A 26,831-nucleotide genomic window follows, 5' to 3' on the forward strand; every position below is an offset into this window, starting at 1 on the left:
AAGAAATAGTTTTCCAGTAGGATTTGAAGTTTTGCATGGGTAGGTTTGGCAATTTATGCAGCAAAATAATTTGTTTGTTGTAGAACTACGATTGCGCAAAAACTGCCTCAAACTCTTGAAGACAGTTTTATTATCTTTCCAGCATTACCTAATCTGACTCTGACATGAAAATTGTTGTTTACCTTCCCAAGTAGGGAATGCAGAGCAATCGCCGGTATACCTTGATATTCCAAGCAGCACTACAGTAAATAACTTAAGTGAACGTAGTGTGCAAATACGAACATTTGGTGCTGAAAAGCAGCGGTGCAGAGTGATGTTAAGCGTTATGGCTGATGGAAGAAAATTGCTACCATATGTGGTTTTTTAATCACAAAACCCTCCCCAAGGGAGAAAGCTTCCCACCTGGTATCATTCTAGGAGCTTGCGACGGTGAGCGGATGACAAGAGGAAATGGTCCTAGATTGGATTTCAGTAGTTTGGAATAAGTGGCCAGGAGCTCTTCTTCGTTCAAAATCATTTCTGGTGTTGGACAGTTTTCATGGGCACACTGGTGACTGAGTGAAACGGAATCTGAAAGAAGGAAACTGTGACTTAGTTACTATTCCCAGCAGCATGAGAAGTGTGTTGCAGCCTTTGGCTGTATGTATAAATCATCCAACTTTGATGCCAGGTGACCATTTGCAATGTTCTTCTGAGTCAATAGTGTGCCGTTGGATTTTGACTGCTGGGCGACCTATATGGGAAGAACTTATAATTAGAAGTTTTAAAAAAACCAGAACTTCCAATCATCTTGATGTGACTGAAGATGACCTTTATGGCAGTGGATCTGAGCAACATTCTGGCTCATCTAACAAGGATGAAGATTCATATGCTGGTGATGCTGAGAAGTGATTGTGCTTAATTTGGGTGAAATAGTATGGAGTAAATCGGACCAACTGTGTAAAGTTTTTATGTGTTCAGATTTATTGTACTTTTAGATATATATTTTCAGCAAAAGCCATAAAAAATTATCGTTACTGGTAATCTGTTCAATGTTGGGTGAATTTTGCCTCCATCTGTCTAAACTAGATTGAGTACAATTCTTCATTTAAGTGGCCATGGAGTTGGCAAATGCTATACACCTGTTAAAGGTATTTGAACTCCATATTTGCAACTACTAAAAATGTGGAAGCAGATGACATATCCAGATGTACGCAGAAATCAGACAAAAATGCCTCACTGACAATGTTTTCAATAAATAAAATGAAACATGTGAAGTAAAATATATGTATCTCCAGAAGCAGGAAAATGGCTTTCTAATACCTTTAATAATAAATATGATGTATGCAGTCACTGCTACATATTTTATAACAAACCGTAGCTCCATCAAACACATCATCAAATTTAAACCACATCAAATTCAAATAAATATAACATTTCTGTGGTTTGGGATTCCTATGTTACGTACATCTGCTTCTGTTTACAAGCATGTGTTGAACTATATGTTGGCTGCACTGTAACAGTTGTTGGTGCCAACTGACGCCATTTGATTTATAAAGAAACATCTACTCTCATCAGTCGGTGTGCATTTCAAGGGCAAAATTGCAAATATCCAGATGTGGAAACAAAGTTCCTTGTCTTTTTTGAGAGCAGCAACTGTATCAAGTTTTTCTACACACAAGATACATGCACTTGTCATTTTGAAATTGATGATTTATGATTTGAGGGCAGGAATTCCAAATTATAGCATGCACAATGATTTTTCAAGCCAAAGTTTAGGGAAGAAAAGTGTGACCTATATTTGTGCAAATATGGTACATCTATTACAATGTCTCAGTGATGTTGCAGCTGTATAAATAACTAATGTTTTACGTCAGATAGCTTAATTATCACCAGCAGTCTTTTGTACATCGTGGTTGAAAGATACCAACAGCCCTGCCAGCTTCTTTCACCATCCAAAGTAGTACAGCTTCCATGATTTGAATGAAAAGTGATAACAAATGGTTTACTTGAGCATCAGAATTATCTGGTAATAATTAAGTGTACTAATCAATAAAGGTTAAATAAAAAAAGAGTAATTCAGTATATTAGCAAGACTCACCATACTTGTTACAAGTAGAGGGTTACTGCAAGAAATATCTACATTAAGGCCATAATCCCAACCAAGAGTGCACATCAGCAGAGCACCAAATGTGCTCCATAAGGAGATTCCACCCTGTTCCCAAGCTACAGCCATAGCACAGCCATCTGGTGTCCAACGAATACATTTCACAGGTCCAGGCAAACCTGGATAATCTTTATTTGACAACATAATATGATGTGACACTTCCAAACCACCAGTGCTCTCATCAATACAATATACAACAGCCTGGGAGCTGAAACAACAAAATACATGCAAATTTAATGTCAATGCCATTTTTAATATCCAAAGGATGGGATATCATTCAAAGTATTTAATACATTATGTTAGGTTCTGTAGTAACAGCATGACAATTTATATCAAAATTATTAAGATAGTCCAGGATTTGACTTCTCTGTCAGCCACAAAGTAGGAACTCCTGGTGTATATTAATGCCAAGTTGGTAACCACAACTAATTAAGGAAAAGAGCAGAAAAGTAAGACAGTATGAAAAATCTTACTTTCTCCTTCCAAACACAATGAGTCGGTACTTGTGATTAACACTAGCACACGTGGCATCTTCTAAGCTTTGGGCCCAAATACCTTGCACCTGCTGTAAGGACAAAGAAGCATCCAATTACGTCTTGCATATCAGTTTTACTTTTTTTATGATAATACAAACTAAAACAAAATTCTAATGTACTGTCTCAAAATAATGTTAACTTAAATGCTGAACAACATAGAAATAGTACTCATTAAAAGCAACAAACATGTTTCAAGAGAAAACATACAGGAATGTATCAAACTGCCCACACTTTATCTCAAGCTTTCAAGACTCTTTCTTCAGAAACTATAGAGCATAAAATGGAAAACCAAATATTTAGAAGATTAGTGTGTTCACTTAGAAATATCGGTCAAATGAGGATCTGAGGTAGCATAAAAAAGAAGCAGAATAATAAAATGTAACTGATACGATTCTGATTCCCCACCTTCAATCAAATGAATTAATTCTCTGACTGGTGCAGACAAGTTAACTTTTCAAACTCCACCACTCTCCACATGCTGAGGACATTTTTAAACATGGCCTCTGGCTTTTTTTCTTAACTGCTGAGTTTACACATCCTACTCTGCAAACCCTCTCACTGCTGTGGACAACTTACTTATATATCTAGCTTATTACTGACACAGGGAGAAACATCATGGAACAAAAATTAATTTCAACGAAAATTTTCCAATAGATGTAAGCATCTTAACATAAATGAGGTCAGCTACAAATGACAGATGAATCTCAATACAACGGCTAGAGTTTGAAATGCACATTATGCCATCCGTAACGTTCACTATGCATGGCTGCATAAGTTTGGCAGTCAACAATTGTGGCACTATTAATCAGGTAACGCCATCCACCACAGCAATGTTGTACCACAGTGGACGGGAAAAATCAGTTTTTAATTGTCTTGAGGCCAACAATGGTTTCTAACTGTTGAGAGTCCGTCACAAGGTGTGTTCAGTATGCTGTCCACCATTTTCTGCCTCAAGTTGAAATCAAGAAACAGTATGTTCTAAAAGAGATCAAAGTGTCTTTGGGGTCATGTCCAGAATGTTGCACAACACGTTTTCAATTCAGCTACATTCGTAACTGGCCGGTGTGGAGTTGCTAGTCTCCCATCGGGCACCTTCCCAGGTGCTGGATTAGGGAACGTTCACCAGATATGGTGGAAACCGGGGAAATAAAATACCTGGGGTGGACCAAAAATTGCAAAACAACAACTGCTGCCTTGCAGTTGGGAGTTGTGTCTCCAAAGGCTGAGGGAAGAAAACCCTGATTAAAAATCACCCGTCCCCTGGTAGGGGTTACACGCAGGGTTGACAGCCTGCTCTGTAAATAACAATCGTTGCGAAACTTCTACAAAGTGAAGTCGGACGGATGAAGGAAGACAGACCTGGCATGGAAAAGGACGAAGAGGATGGAATACAAGTAAATGACGGAGGGAAAATAAGGAAGAAGAGAAATATAACGCATAGATCAGATCTATGTATTGGTACTTGGAATGTGCGATTCCTATATGTACCAGTAGCTCTGAAAGAAATGCTGGATCAAACAATGAATCTGAAGCAAAGTATAATAGCACTACAAGAAATTAGATGGACAGGGAGTGGAGTTTTACAAAAGAAAGAGGCGAATATATTCTATAGCTGCAGCGAAAGAAATCATGAACTGGGGACAGGATTTGTTGTACACCATCAATTAAAGCATTTGGTACTAGGGTTTACTTATATTAGTCCAAGATTATCAACACTCAGGATAAAGGGGAAATTCTTTAACTATTCCATAATTAATGCCCATGCACCAACAGAAGAATCTGAAGAAGAAGAAGAAGAAGAAGAAGAAGAAGAAGAAGAAGAAGAAGAGAACGAAGTATTCTATGAATCTTCGGAAAGAGTATATGATGATTGCCCAGGCCATGATATTAAAATAATAGCCAGAGACCTAAATGCTTAGGTGGGAAAAGAACAGATTTATAGACCGATAATTGGCCCCCACTGCAAACATGCAACAAGTAATGAGAACGGAACAAGGCTTATACTGTTCGCAGCATCTAGAAACATGGTAATAGTATCAACACTGTTCCCACATAAAGAAATACATAAGGGAACATGGAACTCACCGGATGGAAACACAGTAAACAGATCGACCATGTGATGACAGATTTGAGACACAAATTGGACCTATTGGACGTGAGGAGCCTCAGAGGCCCAAACATAGATACAGATCATTTTCTGGTATGGGCACGGGTGAGGGCAAGGATATCTAATGCAGCGAAAGGAGTCTGACCCAGGGCACAGAAATATAATATAACAACTTTTGAATCAGTGGAAGTTAGAGAACAGTATCAGGAGAAGATAACTCGGATTCTGGAAAATGTTGGAGAATATAACAATATCAAAGATAAGTGGGAAGCGATAAAAAAGAGGACATTGGCAAGAGAGATACTTGGAATTGGGACAAGACAAGTAAGACCATCATGGTTTGACAATGAATGCGAAATGGTAACTGAAGAAAAGAACAAAGCATATAGAAGGACATTGCGATCACATTGTACGAGGAGGACATAAGAAGAATACAAAGAAAAATGGAGGATTGAAAAGAGGACTCACCAAAGAAAAAAGAGAGAATGGATGAAAGCAAATGTCAAAGAAATGGAGCTCATGAGAAGCAAAAATTAAATAAGAAAATTCTATAGAGAGGTGAATGCCGCACAGAAGCCTTTTGATAGTAAAACAAGCTTAATAAAAGATGAGACAGGGAATATAATAAGTGAAGGGAATATGCGAAAGATGGTGCAGGTATTTTGATAGTCTGCTAGACCCTAGAATAACTATACCAGGTAATCCAGCAGAAACGAATGGGGAAGAGGACCCAGACAACAACACTACCCCACCAAGTATAGAAGTGAAAACTGTCATGAAGAAATTGAAAAACAACTAGGTGGTAGGGACAGATGGTATTCCAGCAGAACTGTTTAAGCGAGGAGGCAAAGAGCTGAAACGAAGCCTTCTGAAAATGGTCACCAGAATATGGGAAGTGTAGAAAATGCCCTAACAATGGAAAGAGGTTATCATATGTCCCATATATAAGAAAGGAGATAAGATGGAGTGTGGCAATTACAGAGGGATCACACTACTTAATTTGGGATATAAAATATTCTCTAATTACTATTTGACAGAATACTCCGAATCATACAGAGGGAGACGGGGCCATACCAATGCGGATTCCTTCCTGGGAAGTCAACTATAGATCAAATATTAATCTTAAGACAAATCCTGGAAAAAACAAACGAATAGGGGGTTGGCACGCATCACCACTTTGTAGATTTCAAAGCAGCTTATGATAGCATAAATAGAGAGCAGTTATATCAAGCTCTAGATGAACTGGGAATCTCAAGAAAGTTGGTAGGGCTGGTGAGAATGACAATGAGCGAACCACAAGGTAGTGTAAGAATAGGAGGAATGATGTCCACTACACTGAGTATTAAAACCGGAGTGCGACAAGGGGATGCATTGGCATGTCTTCCCTTTAATGCCGCCCTGGAGAAGGTGATGAGAAACTCAGACCTTCTGAACGGGGGAACAATCTTCTATAAATCAGTGCAGATACTGGCCTACGCAGATGACATAGATATAATAGCAAGACCCCAAAAAGCAATGGAAGAGACATTAACAGCTCTCGAACAGGCTAGTAGGAACATGGGGTTAATTTTAATGAACAAAAAACAAAATATATGGTAGCTGGAAAAGCACTTAGAGAAAATATGCCAAATACAACAACAATGGGCAATTGTATGTTCGAGAGAGTTGAACATTTCAAGTAACTGGGCTCGACAGTTATGCATCTAAATGATAGCTCCTATGAAATTAAGCAGAGATTAATACTAGCCAATAGAGCCTATTTTGCCCTAACAAGACTTCTATCCTCAAGGCTCCTGGCTCATACCACTAAATTAACTATCTACAAATCACTTACATGACCAGTGCTTACATATGCCTCGGAAGCCTGGACATTAACAACTAAAGATATTGAAACACTGGATGCATTTGAAAGAAAGGTACTCAGACGAATTATCAGCCCAATCTGTGAAAGAGGAAGACGGAGGAGGAGATACAACCATAAGTTGTATATCATATACAAAGACCAACCCATCAGAAGGATAGTGAAATCATCCAGACTGAGGTGGGCAGGGATGTGGCTCGCATGAATGATACAGAAGTACCAAAAAGAATATTACAAGGAAAGCCATGAAGGCGGAGAGGATGTGGTCAACCAAGAGCCAGGTAGGAAGATGGCGTAATCGAAGATCTTAGGAAGCTGGGCTATAGAAACTGGAAATTACTGGCAAAGGACTGAGAGAAATGGAAGGAAATTGTAGAAAAGGCCAAGGCTCATCATGAGCTGTAGAGCCAATAAAGAAGAAGAAGAAGGAGACATTCGTTACTGGAGCACTGAACACAAGATTTTTCAGATAACCCCATAGCCAGAAGTCACACCGATTAAGATCAGGTGATCTGGCCAGCTAAGCTGAAAGGAAACTACAGCTGATAATTCTAGCATTACTGAAATGCCTCACCAGAAGCCACATCACTGCATGTGCACAATGTGCAGAGGACAGTCATCTTGCATAAATATCATCATACCCATATCCTCATGGTGTTGAAGGACTGGAATGACATTGGTGTGCAAAAGGCTCTTATAGCATTTACCAGTGAGTGTACAAACCTTTGCAGAGTGAAATGGTACCATTTTATATGCATGCGGTTTTGCTGTTACCCATATTCTGCAGTTCTGAGTATTGACATGTCCTTGCGGATGGAAAAGGGCTTCGTCTGCTCACAGAATGTTCCATGGTCATCACTGTCTACTGACGTGCAAGCAAGAAATTTCAGAACGAATGTCTGTCTTGCTGGCAGGTCAGCAGGAAGCAACTCCTGAACATGGGTGACTTTTAATGCATAGCAATGCAGGACATTTCATAGGATTTTACACACCGTGCTCACAGGTATGTCCAATGTTCAGGCAATTCCCCATGCACTGCATGTTTGCACACCACTGCTTGACCCCTCTTGCAAACACTGTGGCCCCATCTTCAACAAACATCAAATCAACTACTTTCCTCCCTCTGATTCATTGGGCTTCTAAAGAACCTGTCCTTTCAAATTTTGTAATTATTTTCTCCAGACCCTTAGCAGACATTGAACAAATGCCTTTTTTCACACCCTTGAGTGTCTGGTACTTTTGCAGGGCTATTTGTGCATAGTCATGGTTCTTGTAAAAGAGCACAATTCTTCGTAGAGACAGTCATTCTGGGCATCTCACGCGTAAACTGAGGAATAGTCAAGTGTCGTGTGTCTGTTGGTGTACATGTTCTGACGCTTACAGTACCATCTATTGGTCAAATTTTCATTAATTTTTTTTATCCATGATGCTTCCCCTTGCATCAATAATATGCTGTTCAAATCTGACATCATTCTCAGCAGTGGTTCTCTTTCTACTGGATTTTGAAGCTGAAACTTTAATTATGGACATCCTGTATTTACCATACAATATACATACCACTTTGCATGCTATCATTTGCAGAAAAACCTTGTTCTATTATTTTGAACTGTTTATGAAATATGACAATTGTTATGACCACATGATTCTTGGTGCACAGGGACAGAATTGGGTACACCGTGTACGTCAGTTGATTGAGTATAAAAACCAATAACTCAAGAACAAAACTAATGTTCTCAATTTTCAATAAAATTTTGATATCTTACCTACATTTCATACACTTCAATGTATGAGCTACAATCAACCATGTGCAAAATCCACTCAATGCGTTTTACCTCTGCAAACTCTAAAATTTCATATAATGCTTTTCTCAATTTGATGCAACACAGAAACCATGACAAATAATGAAAAGAAATTCAGTAGCCTGTCAAGAAAATATATCAGACTCAATGTGCTAAAACCAATTTTTTTCATTGAACAGTTTTCTTAAAATCAGGTAAGTATCTCACATCAGCTGGAAAATCCAAAGGGGCAGCGGCACACTCCACATGACCATCCACAGGATATGAAAACAACTAACTCTAAAACAAAATGTGATACTGTCCTGCTCTCAGTTGTATCTTTTCTACATTTTGTACACAACATTGTACGAGTTAAAATCGACCCTACACAAAGTTTATGCAATGTGTTTTTACCTCTGCAAACTCTCTAAAATTTCGTGCGATGCTTCACTTATTTGATGCAGTACAGTCACTATGACGAAAAATGAAAAGAAATTCAGTCCTTTATGAAGTAAAGATATCAGACTGTAAGATGTGCGAACACCAATTTTTTTTTAATTGCAAATTTTTCTTAAAATTACATGATAAGTATTTCATAAAGGCCAGAATGCTGTCTCTCAGTACAGGTAGCAGCACTAGGTAAGCCGTACAACAGTGACAAAGACGCACTCAGCATGGAATTCAGAGAGCATGTCTGTGGCAATCAAAGGGTTAGGGAACATATTAGATGACTTGTTATGATGTAATTACTATAAGTCATGGTGAAAGCAAGGAAAATCTATAAAACAACATAAAAGAAAAGGGGGATGGCAGTACCAAATGTGTGGTAGGGCAATGATATTTAATAATGAGGTGGTCACAGTGGATGAAAAGGAGTGTTGAGAAGATGGATAAGGGCAGCACTGATACACATCTTATCAAGTGAGGTCCAGATAGCACAAGTTTCCAGTGCTTTTTGTGGTTAAACAAAGGCTTTATGAAGGTAGCGGTCAATAAATGATGACACATTGTATTCGCACAAGCACTATGATGCAAAGAGATGACAGGTGAGTTAGTTAAAAAATATCGTAAATTACATGAATTTCCGATATGAACATTTAGTCACTGATGCACAAATGGGTGCTTCATTGTTGAAGAGCTCCGAAAATCGACTATATTGGTTGTTTACACAATATTATTCGCAAATTTAGAGATACAAGAGTTTAATTTTATTGCTTTTGCAACAAGTTAAATAGTGAAAATTACAATAGTCCAGTTAATGTAGCCTATTTTTTAGTTTCAATAACTGTAACTTTATTTCCATAACTATTAATTTTGTTGTCACTTCAAGTTGAGTTGCCAAAATGTTACTGGTTGTGTACAAGTATAACGGTAAGTAAGATTCATGTTTTAAATAAATGAGTGATCTTGTTCATTGACATGTAGGATTCATTACATACAATTAGTTAGGCATTTACTACTATTCCGCATTCTGTTATGTTTGAGGTGCTATAGGTATGTTGTGTGGCAACGAGACTGCCACCCGGCATGCTTGTATCATCTGAAGTATATGTCTTTGATACGTTTGTTTGTGTGGCCATCTTCTGCAGCAGCTGTTAGCATCTGTTATTATAGGTTATCTGTCTTGAGCTGACTGCACTGTAATTAAGAAGAATTACACCAGATGCATTTCACTTTTATTTACAAACCATCTTCTGTGGTATACTGTAAATGGGATACACATTTTTGTACATTTATTTTTTTAGTCTTTTAGGTTAAAAAACACCATTTTCTTTATGAAGTTGGTCTGCAAGCTACTTATGGTGTTTCTTTACTTAGTCTGTACCTTCCCCTCTTGCTAGCAGTGGTTGGTGTCGACAGGCTTCATTTCACATCTGCAGTTTTTGGCATTTTGTATTGTTTTCTGCACTGCACTTTGACTTTCTTAACTGTTTTTCATTCATTACTGCCACAGTGTTTATGCCTATCTGTTTGTTTTCGTTCACATTGTGAGTGTTATGAAATGATTTTGTATATGTGTGTGTGTGTGAGAGAGAGAGAGAGAGAGAGAGAGTTAGTGAAATTGTTTTGTATGTAGGTACAGACGTGAGGGGGTGGTTTTTTTCACGTCTCTACCTACATACAAGACATATCTCTCTCTCTCTCTCTCTCTCTCTCTCTCTCTCTCTCTCTCTCTCACACACACACACACACACACACACACACACACACACACACACACACAGTCCCCACTTTCTTGATTGTGGGTTTGAAATCTGTCAGTTGGACTCTTGATCTGAAATCCATCTACCCTGGTATTAATCAATCACTCTTGGAATAAGCATGAAAGAATATATTTCTCATAAGCAATGTATTTATTAATCAGCTAGAAAGATTTAACACAGCCTTCTGAGACACTTCTTCCCAGGGAAACTCTTCATTCTTGGGAAGCCCAACACCATGGAACTTCCCACAGGCACATCATACATTGCAAGGTGCAGTACACTCTGAGAGAGTTATGTCTGATGACGTAAGCATGTCAGGTGGCAGCCCTGAAGTTGTGAACTAATCTAACCTCCATATCTGCAGAAGTAGGCATTATGACTGTTGGATAACTGTCATCAATTAAATTATTTAGTTCAAACCAATTGCTATTAAGCACAATTTTAACATTATCTTTTGTAAATAGTTTTTGTTATCTGTTATAAATTTCATTAGTCTAAATATTCACTTGCATGTGTGAATGGACAGACATTGTTGACAAAAGATAGACAACCAAAATGACTTCAAAATAAATTCACTAAATGTGAGTAACTTTGCTTCAGCTGTGTTAGCTGAACTACCAATTGATGAAATATGAAAATTTGTGCAAGGCTGGTACCCAAATGCAGATTTGCCACTTATCACGAGCAATCGCCTTAATCATTAGGCTATCCGTGTGTGCCTCCCAGACCAACCCACAATTCCACATGTCACACTATCTACATCCCTATACCACAATATCTTACATTCATAACTAAATGCTTGCAGCTATACCCTGTATTTTCACACCAGTAGGAAGAGACTATGAGGAATCGAGACCTACGATACCCACACCTTGGCATGTAATATTTATTTGCATATGTCACCAATAGGTAGTATGACAACACTTAAAACAGCTGATGCCAATTTATTCATATTTAGTGAATTTATTCTGAATTAGTCTGCAGCCCGTGGTAGCATCCTCACTTCCCAAGCACGGGGTTCCGGGTTCAATTCCCGGCAGGGTCAGGGATTTTCACCTGCCCCGAGATGACTGGGGGTTGTTGTGTCATCGTCTTCATCATCCATCCATCCCAATTACGGTCGGTGGCAGGCAACGGAAAACCACCTCCATTAGGATCATGCCTAGTATGGCGGTGCGGGTCTCCTGCATCGTTCCCCTACGCTCTGTCAAGAAGCATAGGACTTCATTTCTATTTTCCATTCGGAATTAATTTTGGTCAGCTGTCTCATCTACAACGTCTGTTTATCCAGCAAATATCACATGTTGAGGCAGACAAAAGACGATAACATCATACGTCTCCGTTCTCATTGTCTCAATTTTACTGGTATGGAAATATAAAATATAACTATGAGCATTTAGTGATTAATGTAGGACACTGTGGTACAGGGATGTACACAGTGTGACTTATGGTAGTTTAGGTCAGTCTGACAGGCAAGTACAGATAGCCTAATGGTTCAGAGGACCATTCGCAATAAGCAGGAATTTGGGTCTGAGTCCCAGTCTGGTACAAATTTTCACACGTCACCAATAGGTAATACGTTGATACCTCGCATATCTAAATATTCACATTGTCAGAGTAAAAATTTCTCAAATTAACTGTAGGATGATTTTATGTTACAACAGCTACAGTTGGTATCTAGTTTGAATGATGTTTCAGAGGCCTCTGGATGTCGGAGAAGTGTCGGTGCACAGGCAAGGTAGCAGAAACAGGCAAGCATATGCACCTCGTGGTTCACCGGTTTTGAGCAACCATGGAACCATGAATTTTTAGATAGATCCCTACATGATTAATTTTGACCCGAGTGCCTGGCTAAGGACAGTGGACTGTTCATTTATTTTTATTTATCATATGACAAAAATTAATACAAGCAATACGATCTTAAATCTCCAGATCTCGTTCCTGATCCATCCGATGTCCCTTTGTATGCTCGATGGGGACAGTCAGTAATGACATAGTGGACTGACAGTAAGGAGGCACCACTGTCAGTACCTGCATTTCCACTGTAAGTATTGACACTGGAAAGGGACGCAACAGGGTTGTTTGCCGAGTGCCACAACGGTTTCATGGATTTCAAGCATTGGTGTTCTGCTTGTGCAATATCCAGTGAATGGGAAGCTGAGTTCTTTTGCATAATCAATGTAAAATCATACAGGTAGCTCATTAGGTCCAGCAACCCTTCTGCTGTCAAGTAATTTTTAGTTAATTTTGTGTTCCACAATCAGTTATCTCAATAACTATCACTTTGTCAATTTTGTGGTGATTAAAGGAAGAATGATAGCACAGTACTATCCTTAACTATCAAACAATTCTGGAAGACTGAGTTCAGTATTCTGGTCTTCTCTGAATTATACTCCAGTTCAATGACAATACAATCACTGAAATCTGCACATACAGCTTTTATCTGCTTATGAAAATAACATTAACATCAAAACTGTAGCAAAAATGTTACTTCATGTTCGTTGAAGACTTCTTACACTGCTTTCCTTATATTCATTTGATTTAATTTGGTTTAAATCTAACAAAAAAACTATTTTTGATTCTGTAACAACTTCGTAACACAGTCATTGAACAGGGACAGGTCTTTCCTATATCACATGAGAGTGCTTGGCACACACATCTAAGACAAATTGCAAAATACTCTTGAATTTTATACATTGATACTCCACATTTTTATCCCCAGAAATGAATAATTGAGACTGGTTGCACTATTCTGTAATTTGTTTCTTGTTGCACTTGCTAAGAAGAAATATTTCACTACCTTCCTAATGCTGTTTACAGTCATCAGTTCCCTCCTTATAAGTTCAGGTCTGTTTATCATGAGTTAACTGGACTGGTTAAGAGGAAACTTTAGAATATCATGTTGTTGTTTGCCAGAAATTGTGTAGGCAATTGTTATAACAAGAGCAAACACAATATACGGAATATAGTACTAATATAGTACTCTATAGCACACCACATAACACACAGGTTGGGCATATCACTGTACACATTAATTGCACGAAGGGAATTGTTAAGACATCAAACACAGAACTGTAGTTGGAATTAGGCACATTGGACATTCCATTTTGGAAATCATTAAAGAATTCAATATTCTGAGAGCCATAACGACAAAAATGTGCCTATAATATAAAATGTCAGACATTACATCTCACCATGGACAACACAGTGGAAAACTGTGTCACTTAACAACATAGAGCAGCAGTGTTTGTGTACACAATATTCACCATACAGTGGAGATGATGAGTCGTAGATAAGCTCAACAAAAAGACTGTCACAAATCCTTCCTGGACTTTCCAGAGTTTGTGTAGAGTTGTGAATGCATACAGATAACCAAAACTGTGAAAAACCACAGAAATCACAGTGGGACATGTGACAAACATACCTAATGCCTCTCCTGGCCTTGTGACAATATTGGTTGGATCTTAAGACGACTGAAAAACTGTGGCCTGATCAGATGAGTCCTGATTTAAACTGGTAGGAGCTGCTAGTAGGGTTCATGTGTGGTGAAGACCCCTTGAAGCCATGAACCCAAGTTTTCAACAAGGCATTGTGCGAGCTGGTGGTAGATCTGTTATGGTGAGGGCCGTGTTTACATGGAGTGGACTGGGCCCTCTGATCCAACAGAACTAATCATTGACTGAAACGGTTACTTTCAGCTACTTGGAGACCATATGCAGCCAGCCATTCTTGGACTTCATGTTCCCAAACAACGATGAACTTCTTATGAACGAGAATGCACCATGTAACCGGGACACAACTGTCCAAGATTTGTTTGAAGAACGTTCTGGACAATTTGAGTGATTGATTTGGCCACCCACTAAACATTTATAACCGAAACGTCAGTTAAATCCTGCAACGCCAACATGTTCACAATTATGGACACCTACAGAGGCAGTGTGGCTCAATATTTCTGCAGAACACTTCCAACGACTTGTTTCCATGCCACATCAAGCTGCTGCACTACCCCGGGCAAAAAGAGGTCCAACATGATATTAGGATTTGTCACCCCAACGTATCTCTCAGTGGTGGCTGCAACTCAAAGCAAACATTCTGAAAGGGCATTTATGCTCTACAAAACTGAATAAGTAGTCAGTGGCTGATTGTAATACCTTAACCACCAAACTACTTAGACTCTTCTTACAAAAGCCGTGAGATGAAATCGAAGTAAATGTGGCACTTCAGCAAACCCCCAGTAACTTCAAGCAAATCTAATTTCTCACATTTTATTTTTTATCTGAAATATCATTAACCCATTTTCTTCACATAAGGTACTTTCCAACCTCACATATGTGATTTGCTCCATTTTGTTAGGTGTTATTTCTATCCTCCTCGTCATTTTCTGCTGATGGTGCTTAATTTCTTATTGAAGATCCAACTGTCTCTTTTTGGTGCTCTATTTCTTCTCAAGAATTTTAATGACATATTTTTGTTTCCAGTGTTAAAAATATGTTGCACTTTGATCCTTGAATTTCTTGATGTTTCTCTCAAGAAGTGGCTCTTGACAGTTTGAAAATCAAACCACCTTCATCTCATTCCACTGTTCCCATTGCTTTTTCCTCCATAGCTCCTGAAGAATAAACCATGTTAGAGCAAAAGCTTGAGATTCAGTGTCAAAATATTTTTGGAGCGTTATGTCTTGCAAAGATCTATTATGTACTAAAGTAAGGTCACCTAACCTATATTTGAGACAAGTTACAATACAATACTGAATTTACATATTGGCTGTCTGCTTACCAGCTCTTCCTCTGAGAGTCCCAGGGGATGCTTAAATAATTGGCAATGTAACAAAACAAAACTCATAATAAATTATAACAAAAATATTAAAAAATAATAACTGCAATTCACACATTTCAAGATTTTTAATAATAAAAGCATAATTCTAATACCTACTCTTACCTGGAGAGAGAGAAAGAGAGAGAGAGAGAGAGAGAGAGAGAGAGAGAGAGAGAGAGAAAACCGTAGTCATTCTATTTATGCATAAGTGTTGGCATGCAAAACAAAGATTAAGTAAAGTAAATAAATCAAGTCAGAGCAATATATAATAACAGTGAGATGAAGCTGAAGATTCATATAACAATCAAAACAAGATTTTGGAAATAACTTACATTCGGGTCAAATTTCAAAGACGGAGCTGTAAGGAAAGCTGCCCTTCCATCACTAAGAACAACTGCAAAACCACCAACCAATGGAGAATACTCTATGTCAATGACATGGACATTCACTTCTAAGATGGGCACAGCTGTAATCACAAACATCAATAAGGCACTTTTCATTTAAGACCAGGGAATTAACTATTTACAAAAAGTATCTCACCTTTAGATACTTGCTGGTCTATGCAAAATGGCACTCTTTTTAAATCTAAACAGTAATCACGGTTCTGACTCCCATCCCATTTATATCTCAATACATGTCCCAATGAGGTTGCCAACATTAACTCATCTCGAATACATACTAGACTTGTTATGCGGCCATCTACAAGTACCTCCTTGTCCTGCAACCAACCACACAATATTATCACAGAGTTCAAACTATAGAACTGTTATACTTGGTTGATCAGCGCGCTGCCATGCCTGTATGTCATACGTCCTCAACGGAGGAAGGAACACAGGGAGATGGATGGAGGGGGGAGAGGGGGAACAAAACATAAAAATTATTTATACAGGTTCCACACAATAATAATACACATAATTGCATAAGTATTTAAAAAGTAACACTAATATCTGCATGGTTAAAGTCATCTAGTTTATTTTAGTTAAATAATTATCTTATTGATCTGCAGAATGTGGTTAATAGTTTTTTCTAGTATTTACATTCAAATTTTTTCTACTCAAGCAAAATTACACAACTATTACACTGTAACTGAATAAAAATGATGCAACACTCGCTACTATAGTGTTTGTGTCCAGGTGAAATTGCATGGAATTGTGGAATCAGTAATGAAGGAAGTACATCCATCCCCATTACTACCTGGTCCAAATCTACCTTAACTGATTAAACAATATGAGAGAAGGAAAGTTGCTATTTACCATATAGCAGAGATGCTGAGCCACGATAGGCACAATAAAAAGATTCACACAATCATAGCTTTCAGCCATTAAGGCCTATGTCAGCAGTAGACACACACACACACACACACACACACACACACACACACACAAGCGCAACTTGCACACACATCCGCAGTCTCAGAGAGCTGAAACTACAGTGCGAGCAGCATCACCAGTGCATGATGGGAGTGGTGACTGCGTGGGGGTAGGAGGAGGCTGGGGTGGGCAGGGGGAGGGATAGCATGGTGGGAGTGGCGGACAGTGAAGTGTTGCAGTTTAGATGGAAGGTAGGAGAGAAGGTGCGGAGGGGGTAAGTAGCGGAAAAGAGAGAAATAAAAATAAATTAAAAGACTGGGTCTGGCGGTGAAATGATGGCTGTGTAGTGCTGGAATGGGAACAGGGAGGGGGCTGGAGGGGTGAGGACAGTGACTAACGAAGGTTGAGGCCAGGAGGGTTACGGGAACGTAGGATGTATTGCAGGGAAAGTTCCCACCTGCGCAATTCAGAAAAGCTGGTGTTGTTGGGAAGTGTGTCCATATGGCAGAGGCTGTGAAGCAGTAACTGATTAAGTGTGTCCAGAGAATATAAGTTTTTGTTTTGTCTTTTTCATCCTCTTATTCTTTCAATTGTTTCTCTTATCACATCTGCATCCATCCTTTCACATCCTCTCAAAAATTTCCAAATAGATTTGTTTATTTCAGCATATTGTACCGTATTTATATTAGGGTTTGCTTGAAACTAATAATTACTTCACTACATTTGAGATTATTTCCTTTTGATCTCTTTGTACCTATCCAGCTTTTGTAGTTCAGATAAACACTTTTGTTCCCTTTAGCCAATGTTTGCACAGCTTTCATTTTATAATGCGCTGAACTTGTTGCTTAGTTTAATTTGATACACCTCGTTTTTCTTGGATAACTTCTTTATAGTTTTGTATCTGTTTTACACACATACTGTAGTATTTTTTAACTGTAAAATATGACCAATTTTATTTTTAGTTTGACTTGGTGCTTACCACATCTATGTCCAGTATGTTTTCTTTTGGAAGAATGTATTAAGGACAAACATTTTGTTCTTAGCAAATTTAATTAACATATGACCTCTGTTATTTCTGCCAATATTTCCCACTGGAGAATCTTTCTTTAGTTTCTGTCCTATCCTCTCCATATTAAAATCACTTATCATCATCTTGCAACAGAGTCAGTGATGCCTGCTAGAAATCTGATCAAACTATGAAGCTATGTATGGAGCACTTTCTGAGGAGGTTACGCGTAGGTCCCGGTAGAAGGCCTTGAGATGCATTCCAGCTTGTAATCCCACCTGCAGGTGAGTGTCAGGAGATTGATGCCCCTTACATTAAAAATAATTTGATAAGTTGGACTACAAGGTATTTTCAGACGGTGATCGTACAAGAGAGCAAGAGTTGGTAATGTTGGAACTAAAGATGTAAGATCCCTGCTTCAGTCTATGGAACAGTCCAGGAGGCACAGGTGACCAGTCTGACTTCATATTGGAGGACTGGACCCAATAGTTTCAAAACCGAATCTTCAGCTCAGCCACACACCTGGCAATCATAGTCCAATCAGAACAAGATCAGGGTCTAGTCAATATGGCGTAGAGTAGCATGATCTGCATCCCAGAAATGTGGGCAAGGAAGCAGAGAGTATTAAGCTTTCACATTCAGCTAGCCTTTATTGACAAATATGGGGTTGCCATGTCAGCTTTTTATCAAAGCAGAGGCCCAAAACTCCAAAACTTCGCATGGTGTAAGAACTTCCAAGTACTGGGTACACAAGTAGAGTGCTGGACCAATATGGACCATGCTATGACAGCAGAAATAAATGACTTGTGATTTTGCAGGTGAGAAATGGAAGCCATGTGAAAAGGAGATCCTTCAGATGACTTCTTGGAGCTGCCATTCAGCCGAGACTACAGATTGAGAGCTATACGAAATACAAAAGTAGTCCACATACAGCAGATGGGTGACAGAGGTCACTAGCCTACAAATGGACACACTGAAGAGTGTAATTCTCAGCACAGAGCCCTGCATGATGCTGTTCTCCTAGACACATAGTGAACTTACAGATGTACAATCTCTAACATCAAACAACAGATGAGACAAAAACTGACAAATAAGAAATGGTAAGGAGCCTTAAGTGCCCTCTAATGCCCCAGTCATGGTGTGTAAGTAAAATATGGTGGCATCAAGCAGTGATATACGCCTTATGTAGTTCTAAAAAAACTGCAGTGAAATGTTGGCATCTAGAAAAAGCCTGTCAGATGCTATTTCCAACATAACCAGATGGTTGGTTGCATAACTGTCCCGCTACCATCCTGTGAAGCAGTTTTCTGAGTACACTGCTGAGGCTAACTGGTCAGTAGCTGTCAACAGATGTTGGGTTTTTGACTGGTTTAAGGAGAGGAACAATGATACTACCTGGGAAATATGAAAGGAAAACACCTTCTAGCCAAACACAGTTAAAGACCCTAAGTAGATGGAGTCTGAGTAGCATTCCAATGTTGGAGCATCTGATTATGAAGAGCCTGAAGCAGTTCCTAGTTAGTGAAAGATTTATTACATAATTCAGCATGTCTTGAATATTCGAAAGGCGGCTGGATAAGAAAAGAATGCCAATGCTACTGCAAAGTGTGTCACGAGGTGTTCAGCAAGAACCGACTCATTGGTAGATATACTGTCATGAACGAGGAGACTATTAACAGTTGTTGATATTAAGTGACTCAGTAGATTACGGAGCTTGGCCCACACCTAGGATTCCCAAGGATGACTCCCAGAATCCCTTCTTACTGCATTTAATTGGACAGCAAGAGTTAGTGTGGAGCCACTTCAAAGTGATGAGGGTGGTCTACAACTGATGTTGCTTGAGACAATGCAGGCCCTTCAGTGATCCTGGATAACTGTCCAAGTGCCTTCAGTCCAATTGGTACTGGCTGGTGGACGAGTGAGCCCATAGAAAGTTGGATAAAATTTCCAGCAGCAAGGGATCATGTCAGAGACAGCTCTTGCAACCTCTCTTACATTATCTGAAGGATGGGGCACAAAGTTGGTGATGAAGGTATAATGTCACTTCCTGTTGGCTCTCTGAAGAGCCCAGTGTGGTAAGTGGTCCATCAGGCAGTGACAAGGATCACCAGATAAAGATTGTCATGCAGTGTCTGCTGTGGTGAAGTAATCTGACAGGAGGGAGAGATCATAAGGCTGATATCCAAAAAGTTGCCAGGTGTGGCAATAAAGTGCGTAGAAGTACCATCATTGAGAAGAGACAGATCAAGGTTTGAGCTGATTAATAAGAAAGCCCAACCAGGTGAAGTGGTACTTCCCCATGAAGGGTGGTGCACAATGGCATACTCAAATATAAAAAAGTGAGAAAGGGGGCTGGGGGCAAAGTGACACTTGTTTGATTAAGACAGTCATCTCAAGGCAAGTAATTGTCTGCCTCACTAATTGTTGTAGTCCTCTCAGATGACAATAACATCCATTGCAGTTCCATTGAATTATCACATGGAAGGTGTTCTGCTTAGGTGTGAATGTCACCAGTGGTGGTGGAACGAACATCAACAGATATCAGTTTGAAATATGATGACATGTGGGGATCTGACACCTCAGGTGTTGGCAGAGAAGCCTCCTTCAGAGTTTTCTTCTTTTTCTCTTTCACAGCTTTTGGCAGTCAAGGATCATGTGAGGGCCTGCTTATCCATTGCTGCTGTAGGAATGGAGAAAGAGTAAGCGGCACTGGGACCCACAGTCGGCTCCTCTAGCCACTGGCTCGTGTTGGGTCAGTGGTATGTAGATTTCTGAGGGGACTGTCCTGAAAGGGGGGGAGGGGGGGGTCCTGTTACCAATAGATGCCAGGGGAGGATGTTTCTTCTCTTGCCACATGTGGGGAATGGTTCCCGAAGATGGTGGCGCAGGAAACACTATGGAGAGGGGCCTATCAACTCTCCCAGAGGTCGACTTCGAGGGAGCAAAAACAACAGGCATTGCCGATGGTATGGTCACAGTAGCAGCAGAATCTGATATCACAGACTGGATACAAACAAGTATTTTTCTGAGCTTAAAAGTGAGAATTCCTGGATTTTGCATTCCTTGGTTAGGGTGGCACATTTGGGGATAGAGGAGGGTGGTCATTAGCATAATTAAAATAGATGTATGGTTGTGTCATATGTACAATGGGGAGACATACACCCAAAGCAAAGACATTTACAGCCCCACATGAGAGGTGGGAAATTTAGCTTTGCACTGCAGCAAAGAACAATGATTTTGACCACCTCTGGAAGCAAATCCACCTCAAAAGTGAGGAAAAAAGTGCAGGTATCGGCCTTGTTAACTGGTGGGCCTAACCACCTCAAAAGTGAGGGAAAAAGTGCAGGTACCGGCCTTCTTCACTGGTGGGCCTCAATATACATGAAATAATATGAAGTGCCCCCCCATGAACCATGGACCTTGCCATATGAAACTTCCTGGCATATTAAAACTGTGTGCCCGACCGATACTCGAACTCGGGACCTTTGCCTTTCGCGGGCAACTGCTCTACCACGTTAGAGCACTTGCCCGCGAAAGGCAAAGGTCCCGAGTTCAAGTCTCGGTTGGGCACACAGTTTTAATCTGCCAGGAAGTTTCATATCAGCGCACACTCCACTGCAGGGTGAAAATCTCATTCTGGATGGACCTTGCCGTTGGTGGGGAGGCTTGCGTGCCTCAACGATAAAGATAGCCGTACCGTAGGTGCAACCACAACGGAGGGGTATCTGTTGTGAGGCCAGACAAACGTGTGGTTCCTGAAGGGCAGCAGCCTTTTCAGTAGTTGCAGGGGCAACAGTCTGGATGATTGACTGATCTGGCAATGTAACACTAACCAAAACGGCCTTGCTGTTTTGGTACTGCAAACGGCTGAAAGCAAGGGGAAACTACAGCTGCAATTTTTCCCGAGGGCATGCAGCTTTACTATATGATTAAATGATGATGGCGTCCTCTTGGGTAAAATATTCCAGAGGTAAAATAGTCCCCCATTCGGATCTCCGAGCGGGGGCTACTCGAGAGGACGTTGTTATCAGGAGAGAGAAAACTGGCATTCTGCGGATCGGAGCATGGAATGTCAGATCCCTTAATCGGGAAGGTAGGTTAGATAATTTAAAAAGGGAAATGGATAGGTTAAAGTTAGATATAGTGGGAATTAGTGAATATCGGTGGCAGGGGGAACAAGACTTTTGGTCAGGTGAATATAGGGTTATAAATACAAAATCAAATAGGGGTAATGCAGGAGTAGGTTTAATAATGAATTACAAAAATAGGAGTGCAGGTAAGCTACTACACACAGCATAGTGAAAGCATTATTGTGGCCAAGATAGACACGAAGCCCACGCCTACTACAGTATTACAAGTTTATATGCCAACTAGCTCTGCACATGATGATGAAATTGATAAAATGTATGACGAGATAAAAGAAATTATTCAGGTAGTGAAGGGAGACGAAAATTTCCCATCTCCATCCAACACCAGTCCCTCTGAACTGCGGAGATGGGAACTTGCACTCCAACACATCCTTTCATCCCGCCATCCCCCTGGACTGAACCTACGTTAAACAACCTCACTCCCATTTACTCTTCAGTCTTCTCCTCTTTCCCTTTCCTCTTTAGCCATTCACGCATCTTTTCATCCTACATAGTTGTGTTTATCTTTACACTATATACCTCTTTACTTCTGTATGCATCCTCTTTGGTTTGAAGCTGGCACAGTACTTACAGTAGAATATCTTTGGCTTCCCTCTGACAACCATGCCTCCATCCTTGCTACCCTCCCTATTTTCCTTTCCCTGTTGCTTCATAGCCTGGGTTGTGAGTAACTGAATCTCCTTTCCCTTCTTCCCTTTCTTTCCCCTCTCTCCTCCCTGATGAAGGAACATTTGTTCCGAAAGCTAGGAATGTAAATTTTCGGTTCTGTTTTATGTGTATCTATCGGCTGTACTGAGCTGAGGTAAGTACTGGCCAGCCCCTCTATCTCTTTGTTAGTACTTAAAGTAGTAAAGAAGTTTTGCTATCTGGGGAGCAAAATAACTGATGATGGTCGAAGTAGAGAGGATATAAAATGTAGACTGGCAATGGCAAGGAAAGCGTTTCTGAAGAAGAGAAATTTGTTAACATCGAGTATTGATTTAAGTGTCAGGAAGTCGTTTCTGAAAGTATTTGTATGGAGTGTAGCCATGTATGGAAATGAAACATGGACAATAAATAGTTTGGACAAGAAGAGAATAGAAGCTTTCGAAATGTGGTGCTACAGAAGAATGCTGAAGATTAGATGGGTAGATCACATAACTAATGAGGATGTATTGAACAGAATTGGGGAGAAGAGGAGTTTGTGGCACAACTTGAGTAGAAGAAGGGATCAGTTGGTAGGACATGTTCTGAGGCATCAAGGGATCAACTATTTAGTACTGGAGGGCAGCATGGAGGGTAAAAATCGTAGAGGGAGACCAAGAGATGAATACACTAAGCAGATTCAGAAGGATGTAGGCTGCAGTAGGCACTGGGAGATGAAGAAGCTTGCACAGGATAGAGTAGCACGGAGAGCTGCATCAAACCAGTCTCAGGACTGAAGACCACAACAACAACAATATGAAGAGGATGCCTTGCATCTTGAAATATTTTGCATAGTTCTTCATCCATCTGCAGTGTTAGGTCTCAATGAAAAATTAATCCTTGTGCGATGTTGAGGTTCTTCGGGATATTATGTAAGAGCTAAATCACCAATTTGTTTACAAGAGAGTAATGTCCCGACTGGGTAGGATCTGCCATCTAAATTATGATGGAACTTGCTAAGTGCTGAGAGATCACCAAATCTGTTTCCTATACAAAAAAAAAACCTTGGTTTAGAGAAAGAAAAGACCCTCCATCCATTCTGACATTAATCAGGTGAGGGGAGTAAGTATCTTGAAAGTCCCTTAGCTCTCTTTCTCTTTTTTTTTTCTTCTTTTCTTTTTCCTAAATGGGGTGGGGGGACAAAGAGGGAAAGTACTTAATGTCATAATGATTTGCACTGAATCGTCCCCCGTCTGAAGAGAATGCCAGAGCTTCATTGCCACTGCCTGATAACTTTGGTTGTTTCATGATGTCAAATACCCACCATAATACTCTGAGCACAGACTCACTTCACATGTGCCACCAAGCCAGAGCAAAGGCCACATGACATGACATGACGCCAGTGCCTGGGGCCCCCAAGTGGGCAGGCACCTGTTCCTTACCATGAGTGGGAAGGTGACAGCTCAATCATCAATAGCATGATTCCTGCATGGTCTGGGGGACTACCACCGTATGGACACCTGATGACCCCACACATGGAGTGGATCCAGGGTGGGCACAGGGTGACCTCCCATATATTCTGTAAAATAATTTTGCGAAAACAGAGCTCAGCCCCAGATGTGAGGATCAAACAAAAGTTGACCACACTGTGTAGTGTAAATAAATGGAACAAAGTGAAAAAAGCCACAACGCAAGTCCTAAGAGAGCTATTTTGTAACTGATGATGGTCAAAGTACAGAAGATATAAAATGTAGACTGGCAAAGGCAAGGAAAGCGTTTCTGAAGAAGAGGAATTTGTTAACATCGAATATAGATTTAAGTGTCAGGCAGTCATTTCTGAAAGTATTTGTAAGGAGTGTGGCCATGTATGGAAGTGAAACATGGACGATAACTAGTTTGGACAAGAAGAGAATAGAAGCTTTTGAAATGTGGTGCTACAGAAGAATCCTGAAGATTAGATGGGTTGATCACATAACTAATGAGGAGGTATTGAATAGGATTGGGGAGAAGAGAAGTTTGTGGCACAACTTGACCAGAAGAAGGGATCGGTTGGTAGGACATGTTCTGAAGCATCAAGGGATCACCAATTTAGTATTGGAGGGCAGCGTGCGTGGAGGGTAAAAATCGTAGAGGGGACCAAGAGGTGAATACACTAAGCAGATTCAAAAGGATGTAGGTTGCAGTAAGTACTGGGAGATGAAGAAGCTTGCACAGGATAGAGTAGCATGTAGAGCTGCATCAAACCAGTCTCAGGACTGAAGACGACAACGACAACGACAACAACAACGACAACAACAACAACAAAGATTAAACCCAGGACTTTGGATTTTTAGTCTACCTATTACCCCCTGAGCCACCAAGTCACACATATCATACCTATGTTTTCTAATTCCCAAATCTTGTTATCTATTGCACAATCCAAGTAAGTTATGAAACAAAAACTTTTACTGTTGTTGAAACAACTGCAGTGTCACACCACAGTAAAATTAGTTGCATGTATTTATGGATATAAATGGAACTCTAACATTATAGAGATTTTCCTGACAAATGTTCAAATTAAAATGTGGTGAGCATAACGGTTAATTAAAACTAGTTACAAAAGCATTACTGTTGTGAAAAAATCAGAATTAAGCATGGAAAGAGAAGCTTCTCAATTGTACTTACAAGAGACAAAAGAAGTGGTGGAACAACCTCTTTTATAAAAAGTTCAGCACTATCTCGTTTCAAATTGGGATGAGGTGAGTCAATCTGCTCATAAAGACCTTTCTGCTCAGCAACCACACCAAGTTTATAAAACAGTAAATGTCTGTCTGATGTCTGCAACAGTATAGAAAGAAAACTAATCATTGTCACATATATATTAAACACAAATACAAAAATTAAGTAATGTTGTGTATTGTGAATAAATGCTATAAATTGAATTATGACAGAGAAATTTAGCACCCACTAAAAATAAATATTGTCATGAATCTCACGGCAATACAACTTAATATTTCTCAACTACAGTTTGTACAAAGCATAGTCCAACATAAAGGTCATACTCTACACTACAATAATACAGTGAGAGAAGGAGTCAGGCAATCTCAAATAAATTAAGACTGAGAAGTTAATATGCACCAGTTAATAGAGGATTAGAGCAAATGGAAAAATTCTGATAAACAAGAAGCAAAAAACATTATGAAGGAAGAACACAGGGGATAGAAAAGGTGTCTGATGGCAAAACAAAGGAAGACAAAGAAAGAAGAAGAGCTTTAAGTTGCTGGTATCAGCAGGTAATTTAATCCTTTGACTGAGGCAGATATCCACAACAGCCAAGTGTGCCATGCCCCAGACAAGGTTAACAGTAACAGCACTTTCTCCTAATGTATCTATAATATAAGTTTTGAAACTCATGCTTGTTAATCACTTAGTTGCGGGTGGACTTTAGTGTCCATTTGGTGCAGTGTTATAAATGGACTCTCTCCAAACTTTGCGGTTTCTTTTGTACCTAACACATGACATTTCTGTGTACAGTATACAATACTGGTATGTGACATTTATCAGTTCTAGATCAGTGCTAACACACACACACTTTATTTTATTGCTTACTGAAAACATATGAGACAGCTTTTCAAATAAATTTTGTCAAGAATTGAATAGCTTTCATTTTTGTGTTTCAACACATACCAGAAAGAAATAATCAGTGGTAAATAAATTTGATATAGCTTGTTTGGTGATATTGATCATACACATATTCTATAAAAATACTTCACGCATGAATGTAAATAAAACAAATATTTTATTTGAATATAATAGAGGGAAACATTCCACGTGGGAAAAATATATGTAAAACACAAAGATGCTATGACTTACCAAACGAGAAAGCGCTGGCAGATAGACACAATAAAAAACACACACAAATTTCAAGCTTTCACAACCCAAGGTTGATTCATCAAGAAAGAGGGGAGGAGAGGGAAAGACGAAAGGATGTGGGTTTTAAGGGAGAGGGTAAGGAGTCATTCCAATCCCGGAAGCGGAAAGACCTTAAGTGGAAAAAAGGACAGGTATACACTCACTCGCAAACCCACATCCTTTCGTCTTTCCCTCTCCTTCCCTCTTTCCTGATGAAGCAACCTTGTGTTGCGAAAGCTTGAAATTTGTGTGAGTGTTTGTGTGTTTTTTATTGTGTCTATCTACCAGCGCTTTCTCGTTTGATAAGTCACAGCATCTTCGTTTTTTATATATAAATATTTTATTTGTTTACATCTGTAATCTCATGTTTTTGGAATGAATTTTTCATTCTGCAGCGGAATATGT

At 39.6% G+C, this 26,831-nt stretch overlaps 1 protein-coding gene across 1 annotated transcript in view; it reads right to left on the reverse strand.

Moving 5' to 3' along the window:
• LOC126190927 (guanine nucleotide exchange factor subunit Rich) overlaps nucleotides 1–26,831 on the reverse strand; it is a 294,040-nt gene that overhangs the window by 217,693 nt on the left and 49,516 nt on the right. The window contains exons 3-7 of the mRNA XM_049931563.1: nucleotides 25,200–25,352; nucleotides 15,988–16,165; nucleotides 15,780–15,913; nucleotides 2,620–2,711; nucleotides 2,081–2,354 (exon numbers count right to left, since the gene is read on the reverse strand). Of these exons, the coding sequence (XP_049787520.1) occupies nucleotides 2,081–2,354; nucleotides 2,620–2,711; nucleotides 15,780–15,913; nucleotides 15,988–16,165; nucleotides 25,200–25,352 (831 nt within the window). The remainder of the gene's footprint in view (nucleotides 1–2,080; nucleotides 2,355–2,619; nucleotides 2,712–15,779; nucleotides 15,914–15,987; nucleotides 16,166–25,199; nucleotides 25,353–26,831) is intronic.

This window comes from Schistocerca cancellata, chromosome 6 (genome assembly GCF_023864275.1).
Source record: "Schistocerca cancellata isolate TAMUIC-IGC-003103 chromosome 6, iqSchCanc2.1, whole genome shotgun sequence".
Classification (NCBI taxonomy): domain Eukaryota; kingdom Metazoa; phylum Arthropoda; class Insecta; order Orthoptera; family Acrididae; genus Schistocerca; species Schistocerca cancellata.